Source organism: Acanthochromis polyacanthus, chromosome 23, assembly GCF_021347895.1.
Source record: "Acanthochromis polyacanthus isolate Apoly-LR-REF ecotype Palm Island chromosome 23, KAUST_Apoly_ChrSc, whole genome shotgun sequence".
Taxonomy (NCBI): domain Eukaryota; kingdom Metazoa; phylum Chordata; class Actinopteri; family Pomacentridae; genus Acanthochromis; species Acanthochromis polyacanthus.
In genome coordinates, this window is record NC_067135.1 from 21,266,108 (window position 1) to 21,293,423 (window position 27,316).

General features: G+C 39.9%; 2 protein-coding genes across 13 annotated transcripts in view; one reads left to right on the forward strand and one right to left on the reverse strand.

Annotated features, from left to right (window-relative positions):
- Window positions 1-6,219, reverse strand: part of mllt3 (MLLT3 super elongation complex subunit) — a 160,373-nt gene extending 154,154 nt beyond the window's left edge. For 5 of the 6 annotated variants that reach the window (XM_051943837.1, XM_051943841.1, XM_051943840.1 and 2 more), the window contains exons 1-2: window positions 6,067-6,219; window positions 5,078-5,258 (exon numbers count right to left, since the gene is read on the reverse strand). In XM_051943837.1, coding sequence (XP_051799797.1) covers window positions 5,078-5,258; window positions 6,067-6,078 — 193 coding nt within the window. In that variant the 5' untranslated portion in view covers window positions 6,079-6,219. Of the gene's footprint in view, window positions 1-5,077; window positions 5,259-6,066 lie in introns of those variants that run through there. The other variant, XM_051943839.1, reaches the window with a different exon arrangement.
- Window positions 6,220-10,375: 4,156 nt separating this feature from the next.
- The window catches only part of focad (focadhesin), a 122,662-nt gene continuing 105,721 nt past the window's right edge, over window positions 10,376-27,316 (forward strand). For 2 of the 7 annotated variants that reach the window (XM_051943825.1, XM_051943826.1), the window contains exons 1-3: window positions 10,949-11,226; window positions 25,739-25,880; window positions 25,985-26,056. In XM_051943825.1, coding sequence (XP_051799785.1) covers window positions 25,854-25,880; window positions 25,985-26,056 — 99 coding nt within the window. In that variant the 5' untranslated portion in view covers window positions 10,949-11,226; window positions 25,739-25,853. Of the gene's footprint in view, window positions 10,602-10,947; window positions 11,227-25,738; window positions 25,881-25,984; window positions 26,057-27,316 lie in introns of those variants that run through there. The other 5 variants (XM_051943827.1, XM_051943828.1, XM_051943822.1 and 2 more) reach the window with 4 other exon arrangements.

Consider the following 27,316-nt stretch of genomic DNA (forward strand, 5'->3'; position numbering starts at 1 on the left):
AAATTCCTGGAAGTTGTATCAAGATGGAAGTCAAAAGAGTTGAGATATCTGCTCTCCTTCGTGCTGAACATCAGCCGGATGACCGTCCACAGAGTTGCGGAGAGGCTAAAGAATGGTGAAGATCTTTCAGGTCTTCACCATTCTTGAAAGATCACTGAAAGATCTTCACCATTCTTGAGCCTCTCCGCGACTCTGTGGACGGTCATCCGGCTGATGTTCAGCTGCTTGGCTCTGTCAGACTTGTTGTGGCCAGCATGAAGGAGAGCAGATATCTCAACTCTTTTGACTTCCACCTTGATACAACTTCACCGGAGAAAAAAATTGTATTAAGGACACCTGCCTATAAGGTAGAACTTTCAGTTTATTTAATGGAATTTTTCACTCCGACATGTAAACGTCTCTAAAGATCATGAAACCGTGTAACAGAACTTTTGCAAAGCCCGGTATTAGAAAGCATTGACACATACGTCCATTATATTCTCCGCTGAAATCAACAAGCCAGAATGGCAGCCTTTTCTCGCCGTGGCTGAAGACAGCAAGGCACATCCCCATTGCGGACAAGAAGCGGCAGCGCTCCATGGTTTCGTTTTTCGGGGCTAAAAGCAGGTGTGTATCACAGACATATGTCAAATTAAGTATCAAAACTATCACGTCATCAAAATAAAGTGAGCAACGCAATGTAGGCATCGATCTCGCTTCCTTTACTGATTTTGCTTACTGTTTTGTTGTCCGCGGCGATACGAATTGACAGTGACTGCAAAAATGGCTCCGGTTAAAACATTTAGGCACGACAAAACTCGTTCTCATGAACGAGACAAATGATTTCAACGGAATATAAAGTTCCCGCGGGCGGGCCGTTTTGATATCTGCATAAGCATTTTTCAAAATAGAACGACACTGCCAACGCGATTATAGAAACACTATACACCGATGGAAAGCTTAGATTGATCAACACTAATCCCCATTTATATTTGATTTGCCTCATGTAATAAAGAGAGCATGTGTTCAAATTTGGTGTTTGTGTTTTCAAGAATGTTTACTTAAAGTCTTTAATTCAGCTGCCTGACACATATCACAGTGCAAAATTATGTATTCTAACTCAAGGTTAACAACTGGTATTCTAAAGAAGTTATTTCTTTGTTCAAAAAGGTAACAGTTTTGAAAACAGAACTAACTCCTTCAGAAAATCAGTTGTTAACCCAGAGTTGAAGTTTTCTTTCACATTTTTAAGTAAAATGAAGGTCATGACATAACCTTTTTATTATAAATAAAAATGAAGTGGGAATTTGGTACCTAACATGTAGTTGTTTTTAGAAAAAAAAGTAAAAGTCACCACTTGATTCCAGATTCAAGTCCTTTGTCATCTTTTTCAAACTTGTAATAAGAACTGATGTGGCATTTTGGAATGGCTTGTGGAAATCTGACCAGAATATAATAGACTGGACTAGTTGACATGTTTTGATCGCAAGGACAAGTGGGTTTATATTTGTCATATTTTTTCCCTATCACTAATTTTTAGAAAAGAAACATGAAAATTTGATTTAATTTAGTTTTTGGAAATGGCTACAAATACAACAAAATGTGCTCCAAATTGTGCCAGAATGCCCCATTTTGCATCTTGATTTTCAAAATGTTTCCGGGGGGGGGGGGGGGGGGGGGCATGCCCCCGGACACCCCTAGTTGCCTTCGGCCCTTGCCTACACCCCACCAACTCACAGCCATTTCAACCCAGGGGAAACGGTGATATCTTATGTCATTTCCATGCATACACAATTAGGTACTATGGTAATATGTTCCTTTCCTTACAATCATGAACAACAAACTTCACAGTAAAGCCAGACCAATGAGGCTTTTGCAGCAGGGCACTTAAGGCTGAGAAAAAGAAGCTAATTGTTTGAATTATTTTTGAAGCAAAAATAGCAAAAATGTTCTTGTTTTGCCATCCTTAAATGTGAATATCCTAGTGAGGATAAAGCAGTGTATAGAGAATGGATGGATCGATAATAGTGGAATATTAGGAGAGCCTTTGACTGTTGGTTGAACAAAACATGCAATCTCACAATGTTAACATGGACTCAGGGAAATTGTGATTCGTGCGCTTCATTATTTTGTCATTTCGTTACTGAAACAAGCACTAAACGTTGAGTCTGAGACTCTGATTCTTAGGTAGTGAGCATATTTAGTTATGTGCCAGATAAAACCATCTTTCTTGCTCCCCCTTCCTCCTGTCCTTTACACAAGCATGAATGTGCAGGACACGCTGGAACAGTGCTGTATGGATCAGTTCACTTTTGAGCCACTTTAGTTTTTTGTATTTTTTTGTGCACACACAGAACAGACAGCTAGACAACTGTGAGGATATATTGACAAAATCTACACTGGATTAGAATCACTGACTTTACCTTTAATCAAAACTGAAAACACTTGCTATTTTCAGCCTTGGTACATCACTGGAAAATATCTACTTTGATATCAGGTTAACCAGTCCATCACCAAAGCACGTTGGTCAGGGAGGTAAATACTGAGCACTGACTGGAAAGTAGGTGGTATTTTCTGAAAGGCTTAAGTCAGCAAACAAATGCATTGCTCTTCATTCATATCAGTACAGAATCCAGCTACAAAAATTTGTCACATTAGAAGTAAGAAGGTCTGACTGAGCAGTCGAGAGACAGCAGGCTGTGCAACAGGAGTCCTATGTAGCTGAACAACAAACTGAAGAATCAACACTAGCCAGATACTAAGTAGCAGTCTTACCAAACCAACCTTACAATCACAAAACTGATTGAAACACTGGGTCAAAATGCCAAAAAAACAGATCCCTGAATTCAAGTAGGCTCCATTCGGGCCCCTTTACCACACACAAACACACCACAAAGATGTAAGGCCATTACGCACACAGTGATTTCTGGACTGCCCCAGACATAAGATGACGATCAAAACCCCCAAAATGGTGGTGAGACGCGATCATCGACAGATGATTTACAGATTTGGGGATCAAAGGCATAAAAATACTACACATGTTGGAAATGTAAGACACAATTCATACAATGCAAATGCTGACAGAAACCATATACACAATTGCTCAGAATACAGTATGAGCATAATGCCACAGACCATAAACTGGTCTGTTCCCCAAAACTGAAAGCCCCTATCTTTGCTTGGAAAAATATTGTAGTCAAAGTACTTCCTGAAATAATTTCATAAATAGTTCTTATTTAGCAATTTGCTTCACATGCACACTTTTTCAATTTACTTGGAAGGTAAGCCGTTTTAACCTGGCAATAGCCAGATTAATAATTGTGTAGTACTTGATAGTACTCCACAATATCAATCTGGGACCGCTCCATATAAATCCGTTCGGAGGAAAGAGGCACGGATTGGACAATGCAACAGTATGTCCCGCCTCTGACAGGTTTGTTTTTAGCCAATCGCGGGATCTTCACAACGAGCGGAGCCAATTGGTAGATTAAACTCTTACCAAAACCCGTAGGTAAAAAAGCACAAACATCTTTACCATCCAGAAATGCGCAAAGCGCCTCTCGTTGTTCTTCCTTCAAAGAAGCGATAGGAGATTCAGCTAAAACTGACTTAATAGCAGCATCTACACGATCGTTGTCCTCCGTTGCCATGTTTGTTTTGATCTACTGGCGCTTGGTGTCGTCTTCACACCCGGATATCCCGCCCCACACACGAATACTGCTGCGTGATTGGCCCGTGCCAACTTGGCTCTGTACGAACAGTGAATGCGGGAGCGGAGCAAGATGGTTTCTTGAGAGATTTGTGAACTCACAAATATCGCGAGAAATCAACTTGCTGGCAAGGTTAAAGCCGTTTATATCTTAATGGAACCTGCCGCAGTTCTTTTGTAGACTTAGACTTTGTCATCACGTCTCTGCATGTAAAATGAGACAGACCCTTTGATGTTGAGATCAGGGTTTTGTACTGCAGGAGTCCGTGTTGTTCTTTAGTTAAAGATAGTTCTTAAAAATGCTTGAAATAGCTGAGCTTGTTGTCCTGTTGCAGGACAACAAGCAATCAATGATGATACTGAGTGATGGAAAAGAACCCAACCATCTAAAAGGGACTAAAACATCTGCACAGTACTGTTACACATTCAGTTCACACTGTAGTAGTAGGACACCCGATGCATTCAATGAACAACCTAAAAAAGCTGTATCTTTGCAGTCTCTAAAATGTCAAGATTTAATGGTATTGGTGTGATACTATAATGATAATGTAATGTAGTGCAGTGTCTTAGATGGTTTTAGTTGAAAACTATCACCTTGAGCTTTGGGAGATTAGTTTCTAACACTTCATAGGCAAAACAATAATGGAGAGTACAAAAAACTATTAAAGAAGCATCCTAAACTTGATTTGTCCTCATTTACAATACTTGTATTTCAGACTCACTACCTCAGTAGGAATCAAGTGTCTGCAGGGCTGCAACCAAACAAATCCAGTGCAAATTAGACCTGCTTTACCTCTCTTGTAAATGTCTACTTCCCCACACAGCGCCTATGCTCTGCCTGTTCCAAAACAACATCGGAAACAACTACTCCTATATGGCAGAGTTTCAAACAAGCACTTGTGTATGGACTGATATTTAGAAAAAAACTTACTACAATTCTACAATTTCACTTAGATGCTTTTATCCAAAGTGACTTACATCTGAGACTAGATACAACACAGGCAAAGATCTAGGCAGGAGAAAACAACCTGGATAAGTGCCATAAAACAAGAACACAACTGAGATTAATGCACTATTAAATGTATTCTGCTTCATTATTTTTACTAATTTCCCAACCTTTTCATTCTGGCCTGTGAGAACACATGTTTCATCTGCAACTATACAGCACCTACACTTTTCAACAAGACAATACAAGCACTAATACCACTGCCATTTCTCCACAATGTGCATCTCATCAATTACACATCTGCTTATATCAACAGATTCTAAACTACAGGTTCTGGTTTGTTCAAGCACTCACGAGCCCCCCCAACCCTCTCACAAGACACTTGGAGACCCAGCTGTCCTGAGGAGACTGTGCCAAAGAAAGCATAACTAGCAGCTCTTTACCTCTTTTTGGTTTTGGGAAGCTTTCATGCAGATGAAAAACAACTTTTTCTACAAAGTGCTGGATGTTGCTGTGCTCTGGTCCTCGAACAAACACCATCCAGTCGTGGGTGAAGCCTTCCACTGTGGGTTTCTTTCTGACCTGGGCACGATGACCAAGTTCTAGTTTCACCTGAACAGCACCCTGTTGGACACAGTGATGCAGAGTTACTGCTCATATGCAAACATATTTTAAATAATAAAATAAAAAAGTTTGTCAGAATATAAAAAACATTTCTAAACCAACATTTTTAGCAACAGCCGAACAAGATGATTTTCTGGCTTTGATGCGTTACTTTATTTTCAGAAACCCCCATTAGGTCTCCTACACGTAGAACCTCGTGTCGACCTCCATTCAGAAATCTGACATTTTGTGCAACGGTGCAGACTTAGACACCTGAGAGAATCCGAACTACGACTTCTCGTTTTCTTTTACATACTCTTTGTTCAAGCCTACGGGTAAATACTTTATACATGTGACGCTGCTCACATTTCCACAAACTTCGAACTACTGAAGTATAGTTTCTCCAAATTCTCTCGTCAAACGTCGTTACATTACAGTTAAAATATAACGCAATGGAAACAACGACAAAATCTCCCATGAAAGTTAACATTTTCCCAGTTTACGGGTTACTTCATGCATTGCGTGTATCTTTATGTCGAATTAAACAGAACTGTAGACGTTCTGAAATACCTGCATTTTTACAGATTAGCAAACGCGTTTCGCCTACAAAGAATGAATATAAAAACTCGTTATTTGGGTGGAATTTTGTTGAACACTGTTGGTTCAGCTGATAGCGGCAGGTATCGGCTCTAGCTAGCCGAGTGCTTTGAAAATCCTCATTACGGAGTAAAATCCAGCAGCTCCTCCTGTGTAACAAATGGCAAAATGTCCAAACACATCCTCCACCAGACTGAACAGGCCACAGCAAATCTTCCGACTAGCTACTCACCGAACTGGCCATCCTTGAGGCCCCGTGTTACTGGTATTTCATGGAGAATTACTTCTAAATGAGATTAGGGATGAGTACAGTTCACCGATGACGGCGGACATAGTCTCTCTCGGACTGAAGTCAGACTCAAGACTTTCAAAGGGTCGCCGGTTGTTATTTCCCCGCAATACCCTAGATACATTCCGCTAGATACTTTCATAATAAAATTTCCGCAGTAACGCTACTACCACCGCATGGGTACTATTGCACAGTATCCAACCAAGTAACATATATTTTTTGTGACTATGCAGTTGTTTAATTTTAAAGATGTTTCTTCAATACTATATGTTCTTGTCAGTGATTTGTGAATTTTGTTGTAGATAAGGATGGTCTTCAACTTTGGTTGTATATATTATGTTCAAGATGCTTCTTCATTTATAAACTTCCTTGGAATTTGAAAATCTACACGAGGCTCTGTGGTCCTACCTTGTGTATTTATGGAGTCATGTATATGGATGTGGTACCAAAAAAATAAAACAATTCAATTTCTTATACATTTAATTTTCCAACATTAAAATCTCAATATCTGGCTTGAAAGTCGCCTGTAGTCTGCCAGGAAAAAAATATATGCTGGTGAAATACATGATTTAGGCTAGCAGTTTAGTTGTTGCTTTAGCAGCTATCAAATCTCTAAGCACCCATGTTTAAATTGCATTTGCTCTTCGATTGTGTGTGTGTGTGTGTGTGTGTGTGTGTGTGTGTGTGTGTGTGTGTGTGTGTGTGTGTGTGTGTGTGCAAGGACCACTTAGTAGAATGTCACCTGTGTGTGATAGTTGTTTGTTGTATGTGTGATAGTTGGTAGTTGTTTGATCCGCGTGTTTTTACCAATAATCAATAGTTAATGTATTTTCTTCAAACATTTGTTGAACTTCTGCCAAACTTCAGAATTTTAGATAAAGAAAATGTTTATTTTATTCTCCAGACTTTTATTTTGAGTGTAAGATCCTCACATTTCCGTCAAGTTTCTGATGTAATTCAACCAACTTGAAGGCCTTAATGGGTAAAGCGCACGCGCAGCTTGGTGTACCCACTGAGGCCGCAGACAGAGCACGAGATGCAGTGAGCCAATGAGAGAACAGCAGACACACTGACCTCCAATCAGGTGGCCGCAACCCTTCTGTAAATATGTTGCCTTCAAGTCCCAAGGGGAAAGCCGGCATCAAATGTGTTTTGGCAGTTTGTATGTGACATTTTTAAGTCGTTTGAAGCATAAAAATGCTGTAGGACGGTCCCCGACTTTCAACCAGCAAATCTGAAATCAAGAGTTACAGAAGATTTTGAACCAAAGGCCAAATTGTTACAAAAGACTCTTCTACTAACTTTTCCTGTTGATTGCTGTCCCCACATTTTTTCTAAGTTGTCTGTGCAATTACTTAAATTATACAGACCTCAAACAAAAAAAAGTTATGGGAAATAAAAATAATGTTTGGATAATATGTTGAGAAGGATGTCCTGTCTGCCATCTAATGCACAAAAACGATTTTAAAAAGTAAAAGTTATCAAACTGATATGAATTTTCTCATTTGTGTACACAAATCAATAAGTTTTGATAACAAAACAAACAAACAAAAAGCTTTCAACTTAAGCTACATTTTTATTTTTATACTTCAAATGCATAAATATTGTCCAAAGTCATATCTGAACTAGGCTAACTTGGCAAAATAAGGTAATTAATATTAATAATAACAATAACACGTCCTACTACTGGGCTGCATAGTGACGTAGTGGTTAGCACTTTCGCCTTGCAGCCAGAAGATCCCCGTTTCAAATCCCGGCCTGGGATCTTTCTGCATGGAGTTTATATGTTCTCCCTGTGCATGCATGGGTTTTCTCTGGGTACTCTGCCTTCCTCCCACAGTCCAAAAACATGCTGAGGTTAATTGATTATTCTAAATTGCCCATAGGTGTGAATGTGAGAGTGATTGTTTGTCTGTATATGTAGCCCTGCAACAGACTGGCGACCTGTCCAGGGTGTCCCCTGCTTTCGCCCGAGTCAGCTGGGATAGGCTTCAGCACCCCTCGCGACCCTAATGAGGATAAAGCGGTGTATAGAGAATGGATGGATGGACGTCCTACTACCCTACTATTACTATTACTACTACTGCTACTACTACTTTCGATAATAATAATAATATTAATAATAATAATTCATTTAAAATAGTTAGTCTTCCCTACCTGTCATTCTTATGCATTGCAGTCCAAAGAGGAAATTATTAACTCAGCTCTTAATTCTGACCCTAAAGCTGGTTTATGCATGTACATGTGTCTGTTTGTGTTGATATTACCTGCTTTGAACAGTCACTAATCTATAAATTGTTCCACTATGGTAACGATGTTGATGTTGACATGTCATGATGTGTGATAGGTGAGAAGGGTACGTCTGCAGAATACACGAATACGGCCGCACGAATACGGCCGTACCCTTCCTGTAAGTTTAGAGCACTTCTTTTTTCTTTTTTTTTCTTCTTCAGTGGTCCAGCTTACCATCAAAGGTAAGAGTAAAGGATATTTTTTTTTATTTACACAATGCACTAAAATGTTTTTGTTTTTTAACTATTTACTAATACAAGTAGTTGCCACCTTCATTAAAGCGTACCAGTGATTGTGAATGTTCCCTCTTTAAGTGTTACCAGTATTTCTGTCAAGCCTGCAGTGATAATGTTGTCTGACTGCTATTTCAGTGAAGTGGAGGAATTCTCTCGAAGGATTAAAAAGACTTGAAGAAAGAAAGCAGACTGTTCAGTTGGTAAATACTGCTCATTTCAAAAGGAAGTATATTGGCATGAAATATTAAAAAATAAAATATATTTTACTAAAGTAAATAACTGAAATATGTACAGTTTATCAGATTTATCAATGCTATATCTACTTATGCTTATTAATGTCTGGCTGTGTGTCTCTATCAGGAGGAAGTGAGATCAGAGGTTTTGCAGTGGGAGTCATGGGCTGAATCCCAAACCGCTCCCTACACACTCCCCCTCCACTACCGAGTGTCACTCCAAAAGAAGTCACACTGGCAGCTGTCTAGGGCACCTATTATTGACAGGGGAGGGTATAAATACGATCGTCAGGAATGGGACGCCCTGTCGCCTCACCGGAAAACGGAAGACGTCATCGCCATGGTAACACAAAGACGCCTACTGTGCATGGCTGTAGCGCTGTGGCACAGGTTGCAACTAACAAGGATCGCTGCTGCTTCCAGAAGACAAAAGCATCCCACTTTTTTTTCACTCACATGTTTTCCAATCCTATTATCTGGCATTTCAAATCCAACAAATGAATGAATGAACGAATTATGTCAGTTGTGTTCAAATTTTAAGGTGTCAGGGGGTGCACAATTAAATCAAACGTCAGCAGAGAAGAAGATTTGTTTCTTTTGATTTATCTTTTTACACCACTCTTTTTGTGATGTTCTGTCAGTGTGAAAAAGGCATGGGAGAAATAAAGGACGCATGTGGAACTTACATCGATATGTTGTTTCCTCCTCCATTTCGACGTTGCACTTCCTGAAAAAGTTGTCCAGAGTGAGCATCGATGCAGACTCGCTATTTAAGGGCTGAACAGTCCACTCTCCCTCCGCACTACGCGGTTTGGGACGGCCCTTAATATGGAGGACCCTCCACGGGAACGCGCAAACGGAGGGGTAGTGTGTAGGGATAGTGTGTAGGGGGCGGTTTGGGATTCAGCCATAGACTTCACTTACTTCTGTTTGTGTGTGTGTGTGTGTGTGTGTGTGTGTGTGTGTGTGTGTGTGTGTGTGTTCAGCTTTTATTTTTATTTCATATTTTTGTGTCCTTGCGTTTTGTCTCTTTCCAAACTTTTAGACTGTCCTGTTAGATCTAGACTCCACAAAGGCCATTACCGATTCCATTAACATTTTATCTGATAATTGCACAATTTGTCCAAATGCTAGCCTTAGCAACCAAGGTATGAGTGATAACTTGTGACATTGTAATAAGTACTACTTGGGTGAGTTGAACATTTAAAATCATAGGTAGGACATGAAGTACTACTTTGTGTGGTGTGGTCCAGAAAGAGCAGCCTCTGGCTCTGTAGAAAAAAATACAGGGGTTAAAATGAACGGGGAATTCTCCTTGAATAAGCCTTTTGTGTTGCAAGCATATTTTCATTGAAATCATCAATTTAAAACGTAAATTGTGCACTGTAGTTATCATCCATTGCGGTAGGTGACGCTCTCTATAAAAAAATGCTCTGAACTTACTGGAAGGGTACAGCCTTATTCGTGCGGCCGTATTTGTCCAGCCTTCGGCTCTGCAGACACATAGGCTGAATCCCAAACCGCCCCCTACACACTACCCCTCCGTTTGCGCGTTCCCGTGGAGGGTCCTCCATATTAAGGGCCGTCCCAAACCGCGTAGTGCGGAGGGAGAGTGGACTGTTCAGCCCTTAAATAGCGAGTCTGCATCGATGCTCACTCTGGACAACTTTTTCAGGAAGTGCAACGTCGAAATGGAGGAGGAAACAAACATATTGATGTGAGTTCCACATGCGTCCTTTATTTCTCCCACGCCTTTTTCACACTGACAGAACATCACAAAAAGAGTGGTGTAAAAAGATAAATCAAAAGAAACAAATCTTCTTCTCTGCTGACGTTTGATTTAATTGTGCACCCCCTGACACCTTAAAATTTGAACACAACTGACAGAATTCATTTATTCATTTGCTGGATTTGAAATGCCAGATAATAGGATTGGAAAACATGTGAGTGAAAAAAGTGGGATGCTTTCGTCTTTCTGGAAGCAGCAGCGATCCTTGTTAGTTGCAACATGTGCCACAGCGCTACAGCCATGACAGTAGGCGTCTTTGTGTTACCATGGCGATGACGTCTTCCGTTTTCCGGTGAGGCGACAGGGCGTCCCATTCCTGACGATCGTATTTATACCCTCCCCCGTCAATAATAGGTGCCCTGGACAGCTGCCAGTGTGACTTCTTTTGGAGTGACACTCGGTAGTGGAGGGGAAGCATAGATATCTATGAGGGGGAGTGTGTAGGGGGCGGCTTGGGATTCAGCCATACTATTGCGATAGGCGGGTCTTCTATTAGGTTTAGCCCTCGGTACTCGCCGTAGTTCCATGTGCGTTCACAGGACGAACGAAGAAGGTAAAGTTTTTTTTATGCAGCATATTTAACTTGGATTTTATTTAGAGTGCAACGCTTATATTTTATTTAGGCTGCTGCAGTAGCAAATGCAGTCTACCAGTCTAAATGATAACTAACCGACGTTAGCATTAGCCTAATGCTAACGTCGGTTAGTTATCATTAAGACTGGAAAGGCCTAAGTCAGCCTAATGCCATTAGGTTGTGTTACTAACTCCAGTAGTAGTTAACTACTATTAGCCAGCTCAGCTGAGTGCTAAACCAATGTTAGCTACTTACCCGTTCTCGTTTATTCTGTTGTTATTGATGTTTAACAAATATTTGTCCAGAAGCGCCTCATTGGCTGCTTTGCCATACGTAAAATAGTATTAGGAACACCAGCTTGAGAAAACGCGCCACAGTGAAGCCCCCTAAAGAAACGTCCAATTTTATCTTTGTTTACTCATTGGCTAAATGCTGTAGTGCACAAAACGACACTGAAAGCATTTTTGGGCAAAACAGGCAGTTTTTTTTAAAAAATTCGGCGTTAATGTACTGTCGCAGAAATCATAGTTTAAATCGGTAATACATCAAAATCTGCAGCAGCGTTAATGTGATTCCTGCTGGAACTTTGAAATGGCTGAGATACTGGGGCAAATTTCATTTGGTGTTTGAAACCATATAAAATAGTCTTCACAGTGATTTGGCTGGTGTTCAACAAGCAGCAGACTGTTGATGTTTATCAACTACCCTACCCTTCCCTACCCTACCCTAAAACTAGGGTTTTACCTATTATTTTCACAGACAATTATTTTCTCAATTAATTGAATAGTTATGGGAACATGTAGCAGAGCATTAGCTGGATCTGATAAAATATATCAGAACAAACAAAACTAGTCACTCAGACAAAAATGAGAACATTTCAGAGCATGTTAACTGCTGACAATATTAAATAAAAATGGAAGTAAGCGATCTGATCTGGTCAAAACAAAGAATATGTTTGTGTGAGTTGTGTCTTCCCAAAAACCCTGACTGGTTTAGAAATGGCAAAAAGATACTTTTAAAGATGACACAGAGGAAGACTAGCATACTTCCAATGCTGTACAATCTGAGTGATTATACTATGCAGGTAGTTTGTTATAGACTATGTTTTTAATCCTTTTTACATCCTTGTGAAGATGTTTTTTTTTTTGGCGTGATTGGTGGCATGATGAGTCAGACTGTGGTCTCTAATTTTATTTCTTGATTCCATAGTTTCCTCTCACCGTTCATAAAAATATGTGTTTTTTAAATTTTGCCAGCACATTTCCTTTTGCTGTCTGTAGGTGATATTTACATGGATATTGACTTTATTAAGTAATGATGCCGATGTTTTTCAGCGAGCTCTTCTTTATCTAGTATCTTAATTTCTCACACAGCTAGGTCTGGTCTGGTCAAATCTGCTACGAATCATCTGGAGACGGAAACTATCACCAGTTAAACTGGAATAGCAGCACCAATAGATGACAAAAACTTTCATCCATACGTCGGACCTGTCTAGGAAACACACAAAAGTGAAACATAACATTCTACAGTTAATAAAGTATGGCACTGAAAGTAACATACGTGGTTAATAGAACAAATTGCAGCTCTCTCCAAATCAGCATTAGACACATGATTGCATCTTCTTAAATTGTTCTCCATGCAGAATCTCATGACTCTCAATATGTACTCATAATATAATATAAACTCTATAATATAGAGCAATGGATGATTCCATGATTTCTGTGTGGGTTTTGTCTCTCTCAAACAGAATGAAACTGGAAGCGCTCAAGTACAGCCATTCTAAATGTGTTCACGATCCAGATCAGCTCTAAAATGGTCTTCCTCAGAGACTTCCGGTGTTGCAGCAAATTAAAACAACAGCCTTATTTTGTATTTGGTTTTTCCATTAGTTGAATGATACTTTTCTACATTTAGGTTTTAAAAACTGAAAAACAAAAAAACAACAACAAGGAAAATACCATTTCAGTTTTGTTTGCAGTGTTCACAGTAAGGAAAATTTATTGTTAAAATACTTAAAAAAAAAAAAAAAAAAACTTTTCAGAATCACTGTCGCTGGAAAATTAAATGACACTTTAGTCCTTTTTAACTGTCAAAAATATTTCCATCTTTGACCAAGATGATGTGTAGAAATGGCAGGTTCAAATAACAATTACCACCCCGATTTCATTTAAATACAGAGAAAAGCAAATAAGCTGCACATACGAGCAGATGTTACTAGAGAATTAAAAAACAATAATAAATAATTTTCATTTAATTTGCTGCGTTTTTTTTGTACACTCGTTTTCTGATAAGTGGCTGATTAATTCATTGACTTTGATTTGACATCGATAATGACAGTGATAATAATAATAATACATTTTATTTGTACAGCTCTTTTTAAATCGCTCAAAGACACTTGACATATAAATAAATGTGCCAGTTTTATTTCAACCAATTGAGATAGCTGCATCATGTTAAAGAATGCAACCATCTGACTTCACTTTCTGCTGCTGTGTTCTCAGACTCTTCACCACAGCCATGAAAAAATTCCACCTGAAAAGTCATTGAAACTCCCATGTGCTTGTCTGACGTGCAGTTTGCGAACAGCGACAGTAAAGCCTCAGTGGTGTAATTTCTAAAGCACTGTTGGCTCAACACTGCTCGTGCATTGTCCTCACTTGTATCGCTAATGCAGACCTAGCAGTACAGGCCAGCCTATATTGTTTGCCTGTAAGGTAAATATGCTGTAGAAACCCCTGGACCAGTTTTATGTAGAAACCTTTAAAGATATAGCTGACCAACAGCCACCTTAAAATTCGAGAAGAAACCAGATTCTTCTAAATTACACGCATCACCAAAAACAGAATAAACTCAGATGATTTCATTTGTGTTTTCTTCAGATAATTCAAGTAATTTAAAGCTTTAAAATGCTAGAAGTGTGTGTGTGTGTGTGTGTGTGTGTGTGTGTGTGTGTGTGTGTGTGTGTGTGTGTGTGTGTGTGTGTGTGTGTGTGTGTGTGTGTGTGTGTGTGTGTGTGTGTGTGTGTGTGTATATCTGTATATCTGTATCTTTTCTCTCTCTCTTTCACACTATGTATATATATATATATACACACACACACACACAGGGTTCTCGCCAGCGCATTTCAGCGTAACAGGCTGTTACGCTGTCAGTTTAAAAGATTACGCTGTGATTAGGGCCGCTACGCTGCCTTTCAAGTTGTGGTATTGTGTTTTGAGCACATTTGCTTGCGTAATATTTCCATATTTATGTGAGAAAACTTCTTTATTGGGGCAGTTGGCACTGTGAAAGAGTTATTTTGACAGATAACATAATGTGCGTTTTTTTTTTTTATCGACTGGGTGCCTATCGAGGATAATTTATGTCTCCCCACCTCAGCCGTTATTTCCTGTCGGTTGACCCGTTCCCTTCTAAAATTAAGAGTCGCTTCCAATCTCGGGGTTACAATTAGCATGTCTCGGTCGTTTCCGTGATGCTATGTATGGTGAATAGTGATCTAAATCACGAGCATTTGGAGCATCTGCGTGACGCTCATTGGCTGACATCTGGGCTGGCCGCTCGCGAGATTTAATGAAGGCTATATGCATAGTGTCGGGCCGTCCCGACCTGCCGTTACGCTGTAAAAAAAAAACCCTGGTGAGAACCCTGAGATATATATATATATATATATATATATATATATATATATATATATATATATATATATATATATATATGTATATAAACACACACACACACACTACTGTAAGAGCTGCTCTACCAACATCAGTAAAGACACTAGACTGAAGAATAGCTGTGTTTTAGCAGGTGCTGCTGACTTACCTGTTTATGAGGCCATGCAGCAGAATGACAGTGGACTGAGTGCAGCAGTAGCAGCAGGGTGGTGGACAGCAAAGCAGCTGGGCTTATCACTTAGATAACAGGGGGGTTGGGTTGGGTGTCTGTGTTTGACAAAGGGGCGTTGAGGGGTTAGGCTATACAAGGCTCATATTCCCCTCGTTTGTAGTATTGTTAAACAAACCAATATATCCATCTACTAATGTTAATTCACCAGACATAGCAAAAGAATAGTAGCATGTTCCTTATTGGTAGGGACATAAATGCTCTTGTTTTGTCTGAATTTAAAGCAGAAATAATATTTGAAGCATATATGCCCATTTGTTGTCCTGTGTTGTACATTTTATATTTCATGTTTTGGATTGTTTCTTCAGCAGGACATATGGCTTGTTCTTGTGCTCTAGTGCAGTGGTTCCCAACCTGGGGTCTGCGCCCCCCTAAGCGGGCCGCCAGAGGTCAGAAGCTTTGTCTGCTCTGAGGCTGTGAGGTTATAAATAATAGATTTTTGCATTCTGGATAAAATCAGACTTACTCTGTCAGCAAAAGTCTACCTTTAAAACATTTTTAAAACACATTTTTTTGGTCATTCCTCAAAAATCCTTTGCTGCTTCGATGCCCACACCTCCTTGACCTTTCAACTTCTGTCCACACTTTCTTCAGGCAGCTCACTCGCTCATCCCGATTCATTAGTTTGTGTGCAGTTCGAAAATTACTGATGGGAATGATGTCTGAAAACACAAAACGGCTGAAGATTCATCAGTACCTAAAATAACTCTAGCTATACTTCGAGAGTTACCTTTGGTTTTATTGAAGGAAAAGACAGAGTTGTGTTATTTGTGGTGAAATGCTCGCAAATGACAGCCTGAAGCCAGCAAATTACGGCGACATCAGGAAACAAAACACAGTTCGGTAAAGTCGGAAAGATATTCACAAATTCGGACTTCCGGCATCATTAACTCATTAAATATACATTGTCTAAACATAAATGATGCCTCTTTCCCATCGTTGTAAGGTAGACAAAATGCTAAAAGCCCAGTGTAATCAAAAATAGCTGTCTTTAAAACTGCAGAAATAACATTTGTGTCTGTGTGCAGCCAGCTGTGCGACAAGTGAACAGGGACTGTCTGCATATTGCAAAACTGCTACAAACAGCGAAGAGACTCAAATATTCAATAACTTCGCTCTTATACACTGTACCATCACATAGTGTCAAATTTACTGTAGCCAGCAACTGACTCTTGCTGGTCATACTACAATTCTTGGTTTGATATTAAAAAATTTTTCCATAATTTTAAGGAATTTTCATGGTAAAAAAAAACTCAATAACTTAACTCTTATGCACTGTAGTGTCACCAAATTTACTGCAGCCATAAAGTCTCTCCCGCTCGTCATAGTACAACTCTTGGTTTGATATAAAAAAAAATTTTCCCATAATTTTAAGTCATTTTTCTTTCTTTTTTACAGTGGTCCCTCGTATATCACAGGGGTTACGTTCCAGTCGTTCCCGCAATAGACAAAAATCCGCGATATAGGGACCACATTGTAACCCTTAAATATTGGTCAACTCGCCCATCTCCAGGGCTGTAGGTCAGGCCGGTTGCAATTATTTTGCGTTTTTATGCTCATGTCTTTTGCTGTCTTCCATGCCAAACATCCCCAGCAGGACAGGATAGTTTTCAGCAGGTTTTATTCACCACTCAGCACAACAGACACGGACTGCTCTTACCGGCACAACATAAATAAACACAAAAATAATAAACAAAATAAAGTAAATGCAAATGAACACAATCATACACAAATCCAATGCTGGAATATTTTATTATAACTCCGACATGGAACGCGGCGGAGTTATGTGACAATCTGTGTACGTTTCTCTGGGAATCTGTCTGTACTGTGCAATATTACTCAAAATGGACCAACGGATTTGGATGAAATTTTCAAGGAAGGTCAGAAATGACACAAGGCCCAAGTGGTTAGATTTTGGCAGTGATGCAGCTTATAGTCTGGATCCATGGATTTGTTGAAGATTTCCCATTGCGAGATATAGTGTCTGGCATGGTGTCACTGTAACCATGACAAGTAAACGCTGCCTCAGCTCCCTGCTGACGATTATGTGATCCTACTACAAATCTGCTGTTGTCGACTTATCAGAATTGATACAAGGAGCAATTGACTGATTGTTTAAATTGTGGGGTGTTTCCGAGTCCCATCACACATGTCCCGCTACATATTTAAGTCAGGCGATTCATGCACACATGCATAACACAAGCCTGTGTTCAGCGCCAGGTCAGAGAATAAACAGTCTTGGCAGAGTATTGCGCTCTCCAAGTGTTTTTCTTGTTGATGCATACAGTGGAGCAAAAAAGTATTTAGTCAGCCACCACTTAAAATGATTACAGAGGTCTGTGATTTTCATCATAGGTACACTTCAACCATGAGAGACAGAATATGGAAAAAAAATCCAGGAAATCACACTGTAGGATTTTTAAAGAATTTATTTGTAAATTATGGTGGAAAATAAGTATTTGGTCAATAACGAAAGTCCAGCTCAATACTTTATAATATAACCTTTGTTGTCAATGACAGAGGTCAAACGTTTACAGTAGTTCTTCACCAGGTTTGCACACACTGTAGCTTGTATTTTGGCCCATTCCTCCATGCACATCTCCTCGTAAAGCAGTGATGTTTTGGGGCTGTCGCCGGGTAGCATGGACTGTCAACTCTCTCCACAGATTGTCTATGAGGTTGAGGTCCCGAGACTGGCTAGGCCACTCCAGGACTTTGAAATGCTTCTTATGGAGCCACTCCTTTGTTGCCCAGGCGGTGTGTTTGGGATCATTGTCATGCTGGAAGACGTTGCCACTTTTCATCTTCAATGCTCTCACTGACGGAAGGTGGTTTTGGCTCAAAATCTCACAATACATGGCCCCATTCTGTCCTTAACACGGATCAGTCGTGCTGTCCCCTTTGCAGAAAAACAGCCCCAAAGCATGATGTTTCTGCCCTCATGCTTGACAGTAGGTATGGTGTTCTTGGGATGCAACTCAGCATTCTTCTTCCTCCAAACTGGATGAGTTGAGTTTATACCAAAAAGTTCTATTTTGGTTTCATCTGACCACATGACATTCTCCCAATCCCCTTCTGGATCATCATATGCTGTCTGGCAAACTTCAGACGGGCCTGGACATGTACTGGCTTAAGCAGGGGCACACGTCTGGCACTGCAGGATTTGATTCCCTCTTGGCGTAGTGTGTTACTGATGGTACTCTTTTTTTTTTACTTTGGTCCCAGCTCTCTGCAGGTCATTCATCAGGTCCCCCCATGTAGTTCTGGGATTTTTGCTCACCGTTCTCATGATCATTTTGACCCCATGCGGTGAGAGCTTGTGTGGAGCCCCAGATCGAGGGAGATTATCAGTGGTCTTGTATGTCTTCCATTTTATAATAATTGCTCCCACAGTTGATTTATTCACACCAAGCTGCTTGCCTATTGTGGATTCACTCTTCCCAGCCTGGTGCAGGTCTACAATTTTGTTCCTGGTGTCCTTCAACAGCTCTTTGGTCTTAGTCATGGTGGAGTTTGGTGTCTGACTGTTTGAGGCTGTGGACAGGTGTCTTTTATACAGATAACGAGTTCAAACAGGTGCCATCAATACAGGTAACGAGTGGAGGACAGAAGAGCTTCTTAAAGAAGTTACAGGTCTGTTTGTAGGTGACCAAATACTTATTTTCCACCATAATTTACAAATAAATTCTTTAAAAATCCTACAATGTCATTTCCTGCATTTTTTTCCATATTCTGTCTCTCACAGTTAAAGTGTCCCTATGATGAAAATTACAGACCTCTGTCATCATTTTAAGTGGGAGAACTTGCACAATTGGTGGCTGACTGAATACTGTTTTGCCCCACTGTATTTTAAGGCTTTATAAACCCTCCCCACACAGCTCACAGTACTGCAGAGCAACACTATGCAGCAATCAGACATCTGTGTGAAACAGAGGCCAGATACTGAATGCCGCTATACTGTATGTGCTATACTCAGGGAAGACAGAGGAGACTAATTACAGTCGCTGAGCCAATCAGAGACCAGTGCTGTACGCTGGTCACCATGGCTGAACTGTGGTGCTGCAATGCACCATGGGAGTTTGGGGTGTTGGAGGTTTAAATGTCATTATTGTGGTTTATGTTGGTGTTCCAGTGTTATTGGTATTCTTTTATTGTGTTTTTGTGGTTTAGTCAGCCTAGTTAGTTTAAGTTTTATGTTGTCAGAACTGTGAGTGTGAAGTGTAGTGTGTTTGATGACTTCCTGCCACATGCATTCCATAGTTTATGTCAAAATAAAAGCTCCAGGCAATTATAATGTGCCTAAAGAATAGGTACGTGTAGTGTTACTTTTGAATGCAACTTGACACAGTAACAACTACAGAAAAAACATCTGTGCTGGAAAAACTCCGCGATATAGCGAAGCATGAGCGGAACCAAACCAAATCCATAAATCCGTGATATAGTGGGACTGCGAGAAGTGAACCACAATATAGTGAAGGACCACTGTAATACAATTCAATAACTTCCCTCTTATGCACTGTAGTGTACTTATGAAGGGGTTTGGAGAAGGGAGGTGGGGAAGCGCTGGGGCTGGGGTGCAGCTTGTCGGGGGACTCCAAGCTAAACAGGTTGGGAACCACTGCTCTAGTGAATTGTGTTGAGCATGTTTCACTGATTGGATTCTTCATAAACCAAGCAATGGATTGATCGCTTGATAAAAAACTTAAAAAATTTATGGATTGGTCTTTCTGTGTCAACTCAGCAAGATTAGAGAAGGTCAGTTGCTTGACCATCTCAGAATCTCTTAAAATTTTGTAGGAATGATCTTAAATCAATTGTATTCTTATAAATTCTTAATACCTTTGTGTGATTTTCAAATCTTTCTCAATAAGAAGGCTTCAAGTTGCTACGTGTTCAATCAATGAGTTGAATTATTTGGTTCAGTAGATGACATATTAGCAGGAAGGCATTATGAAAGGATAATGACTTGACATACAAGTAAATGATACTTCCAACTCTTCCTATCCAAAATTTCATTAAGTTAACCATGATTCAAGATGTCCATCAGTCTATTTGGAAATTAATTGCATTTTTACCTGTGTCGACTATTATTGGCCATCACCTCCATTTCTACTAACGTATGGAAGATTTCTAAGCTTTGTCATTCAAATAGGATTCTAATAATACAATTGATTAAATAGATCCTATGCATTAGCGATATACATTTCCTTTCCTTTTAAAAACTTAAGTTATTTAAAGCTTATCTACGCGGACAACTGATTGCTTTAAGTAGTTTTAAGAATAAAAAACGGAATGAAAAAGAACTTAGTATTATGAAAGAAATCTCTAAGATAGATAGGCAATATGCAATATTGCCCACAAACGACATGTACAATAAAAGACAATCTCTCCAAACAGAACTTAATTTATTATATTCTACCGAAACAACCAGACTAATAACACGATTAAAACACAGAGATTATGAACTTGGAGAGAAAAGTGGAAGGCTTCTGGCATCTCAGATTAAAGAACAAGAAGCTTCAAGATCAATCCCCGAAATTAGAACATCCTCAGGACAAACGACAATTGACCCACAAGAAATAAATGAAGAATTTCGGAAATTTTATACCAAATTATACACTTCTGATTCGACAAATGATCCCAAAATAATAAATGATTTTTTCAGAAATCTTGAAATTCCACAAATTAGTATAACTCATAAAACAATCTTAGAAGCCCCAATAACACTAAATGAAGTAAAACAAGCTATAGATAATATGCAAAACTCAAAAGCACCAGGGCCCGATGGATACACGGCAGAATTTTACAAACTTTATAAAGATCAGCTTTCCCCTCTTATGTTACAAGTGTTCAACGAGGCTTTGGCTAAAGGCTCTTTGCCCCCTACTTTTTATGAAGCCACTATTTCTGTCATACACAAAACAGGAAAGGACCCTTTAGAGCCTGGTTCATATAGACCTATAAGTTTACTCAATGTTGACTATAAAATACTATCAAAGATTCTGTCAACACGCTTGGAAAATATCCTTCCCACTATTATATCTCGAGACCAGACAGGGTTTATAAAAGACAGACATTTATTCTATAATATAAGAAGATTGATGAATATTATTTACACTAAAAGATCAGACAACCAAAAACAAGAGTTGCTGCTCTCCCTGGATGCGGAGAAGGCCTTTGACAGGGTCGAGTGGGATTATCTCTTCTCGACCCTGTCAAGGTTTGGATTCGACCCCTCCTTTGTGTCCTTAAGTTATTATACGTCCAACCACAAGCTTCCATTCAGACAGATAATATAAACTCATCTTACTTCCCTCTAGAATATGGAGTTAGAACAGTCTCATTATTCACAAATGCACACAGAAGAATTCACACGTGAACTGCAATCCACAAATGCACACAGAAGAATTCACAAATGTAAACTGGAATCCACAAATGCACACAGAAGAATTCACACATATGAATTGGGATTCACAAATGTAAACTGCAATCCACAAATAAATTAAGAAAGTTCACAAATGTATTTCTGCATTCACAAACTGCTTTTGTGTGTGAATCTTTTTTGAGACTGCTCTGCCGTCAGCTCGATCCACAAATGCATTTTTTTCAATACGGAAGTTTCTGTAGCCAATCAGATGTCTCCCTCCTTTCAGCCAATCACAAAAACTCACCCCACGTGGGGGTGGGTGTACTGTTCAGCCAATCATATGAACGCGTCCGCACAGCGTTATACTTCACCGTGTCATTGGGCTGAAGAGTGAAGCTGCCCGTCGGAGAGACCATGGCTGTGTCCGAAATCGCATACTAACGTACTACTCATACTAAATGTGACGTCAAAATAAGTATGTAGTGCGTTCACATTGGATAGTATGAATAGATTGAGTACGCGAGAAATACCCGGATGTATACTATATCCGGAAAAATTTTAAGTATGCGCGGTGACCACACTAGTCATACTCAACCGCCCCATAATGCTTTGCGAGCTACCCACCGAAATGCAAGCCTCCGCGGGATATGTGGCCGGACTGCGGCGAATTTTATTTTATGTGGTTAAGTAGTCATCCTAATCACCCCACAGATTTGAGAAATAGGCGTTTTCTGACCAACGTTTTAAATTTGTCAGACGCCTCACAACGTGCTACTGAATGCCAGCAGCTAGTTATAGCAGCTCGCTTTGCATACAGAACAAGTAGCAGCTACCTCGAGTAGCCTGCAGCTACAACTGAAACGATTCGCATAATCTGGCTAATAACTGCATGAGGAGTGCCGGCTTGAAATTGCCACATTACACACGTGGACAAAATTGTTGGTACCCCTCAGTTAAAGAAGGAAAAACACACAATTCTCACTGAAATCACTTGAAACTCACAAAAGTAACAATAAATAAAAATTTATTGAAAATTAAATAATCAAAATCAGCCATCACTTTAGTGATGGCTGATTAATGGCTGATTAATGGGTGATTAGTACACTGAAGTTTTTAAACTGCACAAACACATGAGTGCAAATAGTGCTTCTCTTACATGTTAACGTGCTTGGTGGTAGGGTCCATGCAGGGATCTTACCCTTAACCCTGCCCTCACAAGCCTTGACATTTCTTGATGACAGGTAGCGGTCATCATTTTGCGGCCAAATGATGATCCAGTCTGAAAGAACATTTAATGTTGAAAATTGTGTATTCTGAGCTAGAGCACCCAGAAGGTAGCGATGTTCACATTATTACTATGACATTCAGATATAGTGGATGAGATTGTTCACAAAGTATATAAAAACTAGGCATGTAATTATGATAGACCGCTTCGGCAGTGCTGTTCTGACTATTACATTTATTTCTTAAGTCACCCTGCTAGTCCTGTGAATAAATAAGACAGCAGTGAAATCCATTGTACCCGATTTGCTTGCCCTTTGGGGTAACTCTTGTAATATTGGGCTATAAAAATAATAAATAAATAAAAAACGGATATCAAAAAATGAAATTTAACTTCTAATTAGTTTTTTGATATCCGTTTTTATTGAAAAAAGAAAATCGGAAAACGGATTGGTTTTCCGTTTTCTGATTTTTATTTTGAAAACGGGAAACGGCCGTTATCCGTTTTTGGTGTTTTGACCCCAAATCAAAAATAGAATGACGGCGACATACACGGACCATCCTGACCCTGTACTTGCATTGTTTGGAGTACACACGTGGACAAAATTGTTGGTACCCCTCAGATAAAGAAGGAAAAACCCACAATTCTCACTGAAATCACTTGAAACTCACAAAAGTAACAATAAATAAAAATTTATTGAAAATTAAATTATCAAAATCAGCCATCACTTTTGAATTGTTGATTAACATAATTATTTAAAAAAACAAACTAATGAAATAGGGCTGGACAAAAATGATGGTACCCATAACTTAATATTTTGTTGCACAACCTTTTGAGGCAATCACTGCAATTCAACGATTTCTGTATTTGTCAATGAGCGTTCTGCAGCTGTCAACAGGTATTTTGGCCCACTCCTCATGAGCAAACAGCTCCAGTTGTCTCAGGTTTGATGGGTGTCTTCTCCAAATGGCATGTTTCAGCTCCTTCCACATATGTTGAATGGGATTCAGATCTGGGCTCATAGAAGGCCACTTTAGAATAGTCCAACGCTTTTCTCTCAGCCATTCTTGGGTGTTTTTGGCTGTGTGTTTTGGATGGTTGTCCTGTTGGAAGACCCATGACCTGCGACTGAGACCAAGCTTTCTGACACTAGGCAGCACATTTCTCTCCAGAATGCCTTGATAGTCTTCAGATTTCATCGTACCTTGCACACTTTCAAGACACCCTGTGCCAGATGCAGCAAAGCAGCCCCAAAACATTACTGAGCCTCCTCCATGTTTCACCGTAGGGACAGTGTTCTTTTCTTCGTATGCTTGGTTTTTGAGTCTATGAACATAGAGTTGATGTGCCTTACCAAAAAGCTCCAGTTTGGTCTCATCTGTCCAAAGGACATTCTCCCAGAAGCTTTGTGGCTTGTCAACATGCATTTTTGCAAATTCCAGTCTGGCTTTTTTATGAGTTTTTTTCAGCAGTGGTGTCCTCCTTGGTCGTCTCCCATGAAGTCCACTTTGGCTCAAACAACGACGAATGGTGCGATCTGACACTGATGTACCTTGGCCTTGGAGTTCACCTTTAATTTCTTTGGAGGTTGCTCTGGGCTCTTTGGATACAATTCCAACGATCCGTCTCTTCAATTTGTCATCAATTTTCCTCTTGTGGCCACGTCCAGGGAGGTTGGCTACTGTCCCGTGAGTCTTGAACTTCTGAATAATATGAGCCACTGTTGTCACAGGAACTTCAAGCTGTTTAGAGATGGTCTTATAGCCTTTACCTTTAATATGTTTGTCTATAATTTTTTTTCGGATGTCCTGGGACAATTCTCTCCTTCGCTTTCTGTTGTCCATGTTCAGTGTGGTACACACCTTTTCACCAAACAGCAGGGTGACTACTTGTCTCCCTTTAAATAGGCAGACTGACTGATTATGAGTTTGGAAACACCTGTGATGTCAATTAAATGACACACCTGAGTTAATCATGTCACTCTGGTCAAATAGTTTTCAATCTTTTATAGAGGTACCATCATTTTTGTCCAGGCCTGTTTCATTAGTTTGTTTTTTTAAATAATTATGTTAATCAACAATTCAAAAGTAATGGCTGTTTTTGATTATTTAATTTTCAATAAATTTTTATTTATTGTTACTTTTGTGAGTTTCAAGTGATTTCAGTGAGAATTGTGGGTTTTTCCTTCTTTAACTGAGGGGTACCAACAATTTTGTCCACGTGTGTATCTCCTGTCACGGTTACTCTCTCGAGTAGACAAAAAGTAATTGTAAAATTTGTCACAGTACTTTCCAGAAGACTGATCCTCTTAAATTGGAATCAAAAAAACCCTCCCACCTATACTAATCTGCTACATGATGTTATGAAGCATGTTCAGTTAGAAAAGATAAAGTTTGAATTAAAAGGAAGGGCAAATGATTTTTATTTGACATGGAGCAGTTTTCTGGAATACTTTTTTTTTTTTCTCTCTTTTTCTTTTTTTTTTGTCTGCAAGTCCGCTCAAAAATGACACCAACCACTCATGGTGCCATTGCTTAAGCTTCATGTGCAATTTTTTTTTCTTCTTTGTGACTGTGACCATCACCGGCCCTCATGGCAAATTAACCTATCATGTTTATTTCAAGCTGTTTCCTACATTATGCCATTGAGGGCTGTGCGCACCCAAGTGAAACATAAAACAAACACAGGACAGACAGAAAGGTGAGGCATAGACAGTGTTCTAAGAGAAAAGGTGCATTTTATTTGTTTGTACTCTTTAATTCACACCTTAAAACCATTTACAAATCTAAAACCCTTCACAAGCACCTAATACGACAAAGTCCCAACTGGATCAATCATGAAGATGTCAGGAGGCCACAAGAAGGATAGATAGAGCAGAGTGAGATCCACAGACACTAACCCAGCAACCTTTTTCTTTCTTTAAGTTTTCTGGAATACTTTGACAATCACAAACATGTAAACAGTTGAACTGGGGACAAAATAATACATTATTTTGCTAGGGAGCATAAAGATTGGACTCTGGAGCACTGAAAGATCTGATGAGTCCAGACCTAACCTGTTCCAAAGTGATGGGTGCATCAGGGTAAGAAGAGAGGTGGATGAAGTGATGAACTCATGCCTAGTGTCTACAAGCCTGTGGAGGTTAGGGTTAAAAACTCTAATTCTTTGACATGAAAGATAAATCGTAACACTAGTTACTTTATTATATGTTAGCTTGTCCTAATAAGGATACCCCCTGTTCTCAGGTACGACTTGCAGATATGATGGAGAGTCTTAAGACACGATTTGATTTCCCCAGCCCTGTCATACAAGCCCAGGTAAGCTCATCACTCTGACATGTGAAATCTGCTGTTGAGATTCCTCATTGACCGCTGCAACATCTCAGCTGGGATACTGTGAATTTCATCCTGAATTCTCTGTTTTAACTCATCCAGAGTTCTTGGTCGAGTCATGTACACTTTACTCTTGAGATAGCCCCAGGTAGATTTCAAGAATGCATTCGTACAGGAGGACGCCACCTACGGGAAGTAATTTTAAAAAAATGAAAATTCCGTCATTGTTTCTAAAATGGCATGTTTTAAAGGGATAGTTCGGGATTTTTGACATGAATCTGTATGGCATCCCCGTCAGTAGTGTTGTGCATTCACACAGACTTACCCCCGACAGCGTCCGGTGAGCAGAGATCCGGTCCGGTTTTGGTCCAGACGAAAGTAGTCCGGCCAGTTTGCTGGGGTCACGAAAATAAAGCGTTTTCTTCTCAAACCAATATGTGTTCGAAAGAGTGATATATTTGCATTACAAAACCGTTGTCCACGAAAAAGTCAGACCTCGTAAACGCTTGGCACTATTTTCTCTCCCTTCATATCACTCTGCGCTGCCTCCAGCTGGCAGCCGCGCAGGTTTCACTTTGTTTACTGCTCGTAAAGTTAACAACAACATGTCTGACCACGACAGCGACGATGAATATATTGACTTCAGCATTCAGCCAAGGGGATATCTTTATGAATCCGAATATACGGAAGCCGAAATTCACCAGATGGAGTTAGAACGGGCAGAGAGAGAGAGAGAGAGAGAGGGTGGACAGAGAAGTGGAACAAGTTGAAGCTGGAGCCGTGAGACACCGGGTGACTGATAAATGGTGGTGTACTTGTTTCAAGTGCGAAATAATGCCGACAGAGGGTGAGATGAGAATGGGATCTCATCATGCCACAGATGCAAGACCTTTCAATTGATGAGGAGGCCAGCTTGCCAGCTCCTGTCTGCATCACACATCATAATGACTTCCCTGCACTCCTGAATGCATTCCTAAAATAAACTGGAAGAAGCGTCCCAGGCCAGCTGGACCCGATGGTCAGTTGTCTTCAGAGTAAGTGTTGCCTCCTCAGTTTTTTGGTTGAATTTTATAACTTTATACTGTACAAGTGATCCACTTCTCTGTCCACCCTCTCTTTCTCTCTCTGCCCACTGGTGTGAATGTCTCTGATCAAACAATCAGAAAGAGATGTAATGAGAGAGGTCTGAAGGCCCAGCGTCCTCTAGTGCCCGCTGTGCTCGCTGACTGGCACCGTGGAGCTCGG